The sequence below is a fragment of the Arachis hypogaea genome, chromosome 18 (genome assembly GCF_003086295.3).
Source record: "Arachis hypogaea cultivar Tifrunner chromosome 18, arahy.Tifrunner.gnm2.J5K5, whole genome shotgun sequence".
Lineage (NCBI taxonomy): Eukaryota > Viridiplantae > Streptophyta > Magnoliopsida > Fabales > Fabaceae > Arachis > Arachis hypogaea.
Genome location: NC_092053.1, coordinates 125,542,376 through 125,552,068, shown reverse-complemented (window position 1 = coordinate 125,552,068; position 9,693 = coordinate 125,542,376). Strand labels below are relative to the sequence as shown.

The 9,693-nt window shown below is 30.5% G+C and overlaps 1 protein-coding gene across 2 annotated transcripts; it reads right to left on the bottom strand.

Annotated features, from left to right (window-relative positions):
* Positions 1-6,391: 6,391 nt before the first annotated feature.
* Positions 6,392-9,054, bottom strand: LOC112772048 (dehydrodolichyl diphosphate synthase CPT3). 2 transcript variants are annotated; one of them, XM_025816935.3, is made up of 2 exons: positions 8,790-9,054; positions 6,392-7,569 (listed from the first exon to the last, which is right to left on the bottom strand). In XM_025816935.3, exon 2 carries the CDS (start codon positions 7,511-7,513, stop codon positions 6,494-6,496), a length of 1,020 nt encoding a protein of 339 aa, XP_025672720.1. In that variant the 5' UTR covers positions 7,514-7,569; positions 8,790-9,054; the 3' UTR covers positions 6,392-6,493. The 2 variants fall into 2 exon arrangements, with proteins under 2 accessions (XP_025672720.1, XP_025672719.1); XM_025816934.2 differs by having other exon boundaries at positions 6,392-7,555.
* Positions 9,055-9,693: the final 639 nt, after the last annotated feature.

Here is a 9,693-nt window from a genome sequence, read left to right as displayed (position 1 = left end):
TTTTTTTCTTTTTCTCTCTCTCTATTGCAACTATTGAAGATAATGCTCTATGTGTTTGTGCTTTGGAGAGTGTGCTGCCTCTCTCTTTCTATTTTCCTTTAGTTACAATTGGACATTTGTATTCTTTTTCTTTGAAAGGAATAAAGCATCTCTTTTTTTTTGGAAAAAAAAACTAAGTCTAATATTTCAACTGAGAGTTTACTTCTCCTCACATTTTTTCTTTGTAACCTAATTTTATATTATTTTCAGAATACAACACAAACACAACATTTATAAGGTGAAACCATGCAAATATATTTATATTTATTTTTAAACAAATAATTATTGATTGGTTTTATGTAAGTTGTAAATCAAGACATTGTAACATTTGATTGTTTAACTAGAATTATTTTGAGATTTTTCTATCAATACTTAATTTGTTATTTTTTTAAATTTAAAATAACAAATCATATTACTTCTTTATTCATGTGTAAAATTATTTTTATTTTAGGTTTTTTACATATTCAAATTACAACTTTATTATTATGTTTATACTTCAGCATATGTTTGAGGATAATAATCTATTTCTTCTTGGTGACGTAACATATTTATGAATAAATAACTTCAATTTTAAAAAGTGATTTTTGATTACTTACTTGTATTTTATCTCTTTAATTTTTATTTAATTATTTTTAATATTATTTTTTATTTATTCGAGGATTCTCTTCAAAAACTATCAATTTAGTATTCAAATTATGTTCTAATTTTGTCTTTATATATTTTTTTAATTCTATCATATCCAAGAGAAATAACCAATAAATATCTACCTTTTTTCTTCTTCATTCTTTTTACTATTTCAACTCTTAGAATTTACAATTATTTTTTATTCTTTTTTTATTCTTTTTTTACAATTAGATGATCTCTGCTAGGGATATATTATTGAAAAGTAAGTATAATGGATTGTTTTACAAATGTAATCTTACTTTATGTATTAGAGATTTAGAGCATCAATTAAAGGCTGAATTTCTGAATGATTGGTCTGGCCTTGTATTTTAAATGTTTTCAAGTGGTTAGTTGGCTCTATAATTTTAAATTGGTTTCATTATTGTATCAATGCTATGTAATTAGACATGATAAATGTATATCAATATATGCTATTTTCTTGTATTTTTGTGCTCATAATAGTTATATTTTTGTTGTAGGGATTGGATCAGGAGAGTGAGATTCCATCACCAAAAGAGTTAGGAAGTAGGTCTTCTGGAGCAAGCAATAAGGAAGCATGACCTTACTTGATATGTTAAAACGTATATTAAGAATTATATGTTAAGACGTATTATTGAAAAATGTTACTTTGATACTTTGTTTTTAGATTATGACATTTCAATTATGACTTGGATTATGACTTTTGGATCATGTATGAATTAAAAATCATCTAATGATGTTTGATTTATGATTATGCCTTTTGGTTATTATGAGATTTTTAAGTGAGTTTCGAAAATATCACTTTAAATTGGTAGTTTCAATCTTATTTTAAAAAGCATAAAATTGTCATCATAATTAGGTACAAATGGCGGTTAGAAACCCCCATTTTAAATGAAAACGATGCCATTATACGCTGGTAGAAACGGCGGTTAAAAACTGTCATTTTAAACACAAAAGATGCCATTATAACTTGGTAAAAACGGTGGTTAGAAACTGCCATTTTAAACACAAAAGATGTCATTATAACCTGGTAAAAATGGCGGTTATAATGGTAAAAACGGCGGTTAAAAACCGCCATTTTAAACAGAAATGATGCCACAACATCCTGAAAAAAAAAGACGGTTATACCCGCCATTTTAAACAAGTCAGAAACCGCCATTTTATACGAAAATAATGGCGGTTACAAACCGCCATTTTAACCCTCAGAGAACCGCCGTATTATCCTCAGTAATTGTGGCGGTTTTCTGAAAACTGCCGTAATAACCAGAATGGCGCCCAGAATAACGGCGTTTCTTGGGGGCGCCATTTTCGGTAATAATGGCGGTTCTAACCGCCGTAATTTTCCAAAATAACCGCCGTTTTAACCCTGTTTTTTGTAGTGACTATCCTAATGTTTATACTTATCTTCACATAATATTTTGTGTACATATTAATTCACTAAGATTTTTGAATTTTTTTTAGTTAATTTTAGAGTGTTATTTACTTGTAAGTGTAACTAAAATTAATAATTTAATATAAATTGATAAAATTTTTACTTTATTAATTAAAATTATGATGTGATCGTTATTATTTCTCCATTCAACTAATAATAATAATAATACAAAAGGTTTTTATTTTTTTGAAATTTTAAAAAATATGAATGCAATGATCTTTGAATTACATTGTTTAGGATTTAAAGATAATTTTTTAAATGCATATTGATTTGAACTAAAAATAATATTGCATAACTAATAGAAAATATGTTGATCATATACATGCTAATTTAAATAGTCAAAATAAAATAAAATAAGTAACAAAAAAAGATATAAAGTTTGACCTTTTATTTTGTGGTACAAAAATAATATATAATAATATAATAAACCGTAATGCTTTGATATAAAAAAATGAAACTTTTAAGATAAAATAAAAAGATGTGATATTTTATGCATTAGATAATTTAAAAAATACTTATTATAGAATAAGTTAAAAATATTTTGACCTAAAAAATCTATTTAATAAAATTAAGAGAGCCAAAGAGAGAGAGAGGGTGTTAAAATTTTTTAACTAATAAAAAAAATCACCACCATCAACCTATTAAATTTGAGTAATATCAAGTGAGAATTAAGAAATAAACCCAAATGATAAATTCAAAAGTTTTCTATCTTTCTTTATATAGTATTTTACTTTAAGTAATTATTTTTTTATGAATAGTATTTAAATGACAAATAAAATAGTAAAAAGATTCGCATTAAGTTATAAAAACTAATGTCATCCTTATAGTACGATCGCATTATTTCAAAACATACAAAATGAAATAATAAAGTATAGTTTAATTAATGTGCACAATAAAGCAAACATGAAATTTATATAATGGCAGTCAAGTATACTAGTAATGACAATCATCTGTTTTAAGGTATTTTATTAAATTGTAACTTAAATTTATAATTATTAGTTAAAAACTTACAATAATATACTATTTTTATTATATTAGTTAAAATTAATATATTTTGATATTAGTTTTTAGGATTACTAACATTAAATTTTGATAATTTGAACAAAATTTTTTAATGCTTTATATCTTAAATTTTTTGTTAATAGAACAATAAAATTACTTAATAAGCACGCCAATAAAAAAAACTATTATTTTTATAAATTTATATATTCAAAAGAGATAAAAATAAATTCTTTTAATAACACTTTAATAACTCATAAAAGTTAACATAATATATTGTTATAGATCAAAGTGATAGATCAGATTGAAAATTGTGATAATAGTACTTGGTGATAATTAATTACAATCGGGTGAAAAAAAGGTGGGAGGAGAAAAAAAAAGAGAAAAGAGAACAAGGCAATATAACAGTTACGCTGAGACAATGACAGATATGTGTATAAAGAATAATAGTAAAAGAAATAATAGTGTGTGATACAATGAAGGAATATAATAAATGTTTAATTATTCTGTTGGTCCCTATAGTTTTGCGAAATTTTCAGTTAGGTCCCTATACTTTTTTTCCTTTTAATTGAGTCTCTGCACCAATTTTTTTTTCAATTAGGTCATTCTTGGTAGTAATTGGCTTAATTGTATAAGAACCCAACTAAAAAAAATTGGTACATGGACTCAAATAAAAGAAAAAAAAATGTAGGGACTCAATTGAAAAAAAATAGTGCAGGGACCCAATTAAAAGAAAAAAAAAAGTATAGTGACCTAATTGAAAATTTTACAAAACTATAGGGACCAACAGAGTAATTGAACCTATAATAAAAGTATAAATTAATAATTTAAAAAAGTAATAAAATTAAAGATAATTTAATAAATTGAATATAAGATTTAGAATTATTCATGAAAATAAAGAATGCTTTAAATATAATGTTTTATCTTTACTTCGTAATTCGAATGACATCATCTCTCCATTCTCATCTAGAGATTTTGGATTCAAATTTAAATCTTAAATGTTGAAAAAATAAATAAATAAACTTATATAATGTTTATAAATAATTATTTTATAAATGTTTATCATTATTTTGTTACACGTAATAATGATATAATAAATTTTTTTAATATTTTATTTGGTTTAAATTTATAAATTTTATATGTTATAAAATTTAAATAACTTAAAATTTTTTATATTTATTTTTAAATAGTATTTATTTTAAATTATTTTATTAAATTTATAATTTTAAAAATAAAAATAAAAAAAATTAATCTCTTAAAAATAATAAAAAAACGGTTGAAGAGAAACGACTTTGTACAACATGCACCGACACAAATGAAAATGTAGCGCCAATTAGAAGAGCATGCCACTGGCCGTTGATTAGCTCCAGTTTAACACGGACCACAGAACTTTATAGTGATACGTTCTTGAGAATTTTGATCTAGACTGACTTATATTTATAGCAGATACCTTCTTCTCTGGAGCTTTGCCTGATAATCAACAGGTTCTAATTAAGTTTATGTATATGAATGTTATCTGCAGATACCTTCTTCTCTGGAGCTTTGGCGGTCATTGCTATTCATATTATAATCTAAGAAAAAGTCTAGAGGGCCAGCAACTTTATTAAATTCTGGCCAGCATGTAACCAGCAAAGAAGAGTGAGTCATTGGATAAAATCTCATACTAATCTCACACCATTAAAAACCTCATTGATGGCTATTTGATGGCTATAAATCCCAAAAGTTACTGGCCCCTAGCATTCTTCATAATCTAAATTACAAAAGATAATAATAATAATAATCAAATATCCTCAAAATTATATTTCAAAATCCGGTTATAATCAAGCGCATTCAAAACTATAATCAAACTTCACAAATTAAAATCATTCACAAAGTTTGATAAATAAAATTATGCATGTTTTAAGCTAATCATGACCATAGATTCTTACTTGGTATAATCCAAAATTAACTACAAATGTCTCAATTCATCTATAAGGGAATCAGATGCAATTCAAAGTGACATCTCTTCATCTTTACACATAAAAGAAAGCTACAGAATCCAAGTGGATGTGCCTTTTGAAAACATGAACTTTAAAAACTAAATCTTCCATGTTAATCAGTTCAAAGACACAAACGTCTTCGGCTTGCAATCCATTCTCATGCACAAACAAGAACCAACCACCTGAGCCATTGTCTTTTCCCAACCTTAAGCGCCACATCCTTCTTCTTGTCCTCAATGTAACCTTTTTTAAAGTTTGTACATGCACTTGGTATATATTATGTGAGGTAGTTTGGCTTTATGAACAACGTGAAGAAAGGGTTATATGAGATGAATTTCTGGGCTACTTTTTAAATTTTAAGTTCCTTTGGTCAATTCAAAAATGATGTTCTTCATCAAATAGAGCTCTCATCTCTCCAAGTTTAAAAATTATATTATAATCAAACACCTACCAAATCACACCTCAAAATTCAGTTATAATCAAACACGAATCCAAAAACATGAAAATTGTCACAAGGTCTTCACCCAGTGGTGGCTCTCACTACCCCTGCTACTGTCACCAGAAAATCTGTTTCAAGAACTCGTAGGACGGTCTGATTCTCAACGGCGCCATGTGTAGGATCAGCGCTAAGTTCAAGCCACGGTGGCCGTTAGAGTATTTTTCTCCATAACAGCGGCAATTATTCCTACGTGTGGCTCAACCTGGCCCGGAGGTTTCCTTCAAAGTGGAGTGGAGGTGAGGCGGTGGCGGATATGCAAGGAGCTTGAGCGAAGGTACGAAGAGGTGTTGTTTCCTTATGGCAGTGTAGCGCGTATATGACATAGATTGATTTTTTTAATTTTTATATTTGTATACGTAGAAAAATATAGTAGCTGATTTTAGCATGTACCTAACATAATCCATAAATAGTACCATATTTTGTCAAAATTTTCCCATTTACTTGAACAATATACAGTTCCAAATAATCTGAGCCAAAAACAAACGAAAAAAAAGCTGCCATACCCAATCCAAATGCTTGGATTTGATGGCAAGTTACATAGTTTACTATTCAATCTAAAATCCTCCTCCTGCAAAATAGGACAGACCTCTTTTAAGTATTAGAACCCATTTCAAGAAAAAGCAAAAGTCACCAGATGCAGGACTTAATATAATTCAAATAAATAGATGATCCTCTTAATCTCGGGGCAAGGCTATGGTGGGAAAAAAGAGAATTTGTTGATCCTCTGGCACTGGTCATATGTGGCAACTTCATGATCCCCGTGCACACTCGAGAGTCAAGAGTATAAAAGATGGGCAACACTAGTCAAAGATAGATGATCTGAATAGGAAAAACAATCTGTAATTTTACATTCTGAACTTTGGTTGTTAGTGTTACAACTTACAAGACTTACAAGACTTACAATCAAAACTGTTTCTTTTTCTTTTCCAAGTAAAAATGGTGTCTCTGAAAGTTCAACACTGCCCAGATTAAGTGTCTTAGCCCTATTTCTGGCCAAAGTGCAGCTGGTGAATACAAAGGACAGGTACTAGTCTGCCAAAGAAGAAAATTGCTAAGACGAACCTCTCCAGAAGTTCGGATTAAGATGTCAGGGTCAGGTGCCACTGCCATGTACATGTTCTTCTCGACATCGGTCAGTTTAATAGCTGGAAGCTCGCCCTGATCATGCTTGCCCTCTTCTGCTATTTCAACCATCCCATTGCATGATGAAATTTCAGTTTCTCCGGATCTATCAGTGGATCCATCGGCATTTTGTCTTGCATAGTCTTCACAAGAATCTTGAGCATTCACTCGGATACCATTTCTTTTCGGGGACCTGTCAAGTTGTCCAATTGTGCCATTGGACACTGTTGCACCGCTTGATTTATGAACTTCATTCCATAATTCCTTGAATGATTCTTCAACAGCATGCACAATCTCATCACTTGAAGTATAGGCTACACAAACTAACAATACTCTCTGTTTGTTGTGGGCAGTGACATTCATTGCCTTTTCCATTGAAATCCTCACAGGCTCAGCCAATAACTGCAAGTTTCCAATGAAATGTAGTTTAACACCGTATTCATTGATAATGCTTTCATCTTGAAGCAACTCCTCAATCTTTTCTTGCATCAATTCCATCAAGGATTGCACCTCTTTGGGCTTTCTTTTGAAGTTATCAATGCTGAATGCATAGACAGTTGCATACTTCACTCCTAATTCATAACAATACCTAAGCATGGAAACGAGAGATGAAAATCCAGCCTTATGGCCAATCCCTTCAGCCAAGTTACTCTTCTTTGCAAACCTTCGATTCCCATCCATGATAAAAGCAATATGATTTGGCACAGGACCCATAGATAATATGCCAAATATGCATCTCCTAAGACAGCTGCATAAACCTCCAAGCAGGTTGCTTGTAATACCTCCAGTATCTTTGGGCATGGATGTGTTCAGCAATGCAACTCAAAAGTGTCTAAGATAAACCTGCCAGAAGGAAACTTTGTTATAAGTTAGCATTAGAAAGAGTTAAAGCACCAGAAGCACATTATCAAGATACAAGCTCAACAGCTAAAGCAATAACAATGTCAAACATAAATGCAATACACAACCAGTAATTAACAGTTTATGATTGCTTGTTTAGTCTAAAACTTGAATCATGTGCAAGCTAATAGGTTAATTAGGAACTTTACTGTTACATTTGATGAGAATATTTTCTGTCAATAATGATGGTTTCTATTCAGGATTACAAGTTTTTATAGAGGATTTAAGCATCATTCCTATATCAGCCAAAAGAGTTACCAGCTACCTGTTTCTCCTAGTTAGTAGGAAAGATGTTAGAAAAATCTTAAAAGGCTTATCAGTTTGACATTTCCTCTAGGGGACATGGACAGATTGATTTTTTAATTCCGAATGTTAATTGCCAAGCATAATATATTAGAGTGTTCAAAAGACACCCCAGACAATTTTAACAAAATACTTAACACTTTAATCTTTAAATTTAAAATTAGCAATTTTAACTTAATAATTAGCATTTTAACATAAAAACTAACATTTTTTAATTCAAAATTTATACTCAACTAAAAAAAATCAACATGTTCAACTCAAATTAGCATCCAAACACACTGAACTTATTACATCTATAACTTGAGATATCCACACACACAGGCATACACCCCCAAAAGGGGGGCAAATAGTAATGCATCATGAATTTTGTGAAGATGTTCTCTACCTGGTACAATTATGCATATTTTGCTTAGTAAAGTCCTTCAAGTACGAGATTAAATCATTATCCTACCTTATATGCAAGCATAGATACCACAGAATTAGAGAAACCAAATTTGATCATAACTTGGAACACAGATTGAATAATATTCTGATTTGAGAAACACTCACAACCCAAATTTGGGGTTGGGGGATGAGGTGAAAATCAGGCATAGATACCACAGAATTAGAGATTTTCGTAAAAGTTATAAAATTTACCCTAAACAAATGAAATGTTCCTTCTCTTCAAACCATAGATACCACAAATTTACTACTATTATTCTGCCATAAACCTAAAGAAATATTTGGTCACTTTTGTTCTGCAGTAATGGTTCTTTCATTCTTATACCCAAAATATAGTCTTCCCTCTCAAGCTTTCTGATCCTTCTTCTACATCTTTACCGACACCAATCAACTAATTTAAAAATTAAATACGAAAGAAAGAAAAAATGCTCACCAGATTGACCACAATAGGTAGATCAGGGTTCCAGAGGAGAAGCAAAGGCACACGGCCAGAGGGAAAGGAGAAGAACCGGATGGCCACCCCTGTGACAGCGACGGCAAAGGGAATAAAGAAGCAGGAGAAGAGGTGAGGCCGTGAAGGTGGGTGGCGGCAGCGCAAGGAGGAGGGAAGTGAGACTGACTCCGAGAGATTCAGAAATTGGGGAACGCTACGACGTCAAAATAAAATACATATACGGTCCCCTACGTACCAACAGTATATTTGGCGTCTCTTATTTATAACTGTATTTTATAGAAATATCTTTGTAGATGTATCTAATAAAAATATTATTTTTATAGCTATGTTTAATAGAAATGTCTTTATACATATATTTTTTAAATGTGTCTCTTTATATATGTATTTAAAATATAATAATTAATTATTGTTGACAATAAATTAGCACATAATTTATTGGTATCCTATGCCTTTTCATACATATAACATCTCAGTGCCACACTTTTCAACTTCTTTTTATTTTAACCACATCAAATTTATTGAGTTTTTTAATTTTGATATGGAGTCGGGGAAAGAGTTTCGCAATGTTATGGGATTTGGGGTGTTTTACCGAGATGTGACGGTGTTGTCGAAGAAATCGGTGGCAGCAATGGGAGAACGAAAATCGGTGGGTTCGATTTTAGGGCGCGGAAGGTGCACAAATCGGTGGCACCGATTGGAGACTCCCTTGCCACGCGTCGTGCATGCACCTGGTTTTTGGGTGGCCCGTGACTCTCTATCCGTTTCACCCCCTCCAACACTATCTCTTTCACTCTCACTTTCTTATCCCTTTCTGCTTACTCTCAACTCCACCATTTCACCATTGTTGGACCACAATAATCTTGATGAAAATTTTGAATAAAAA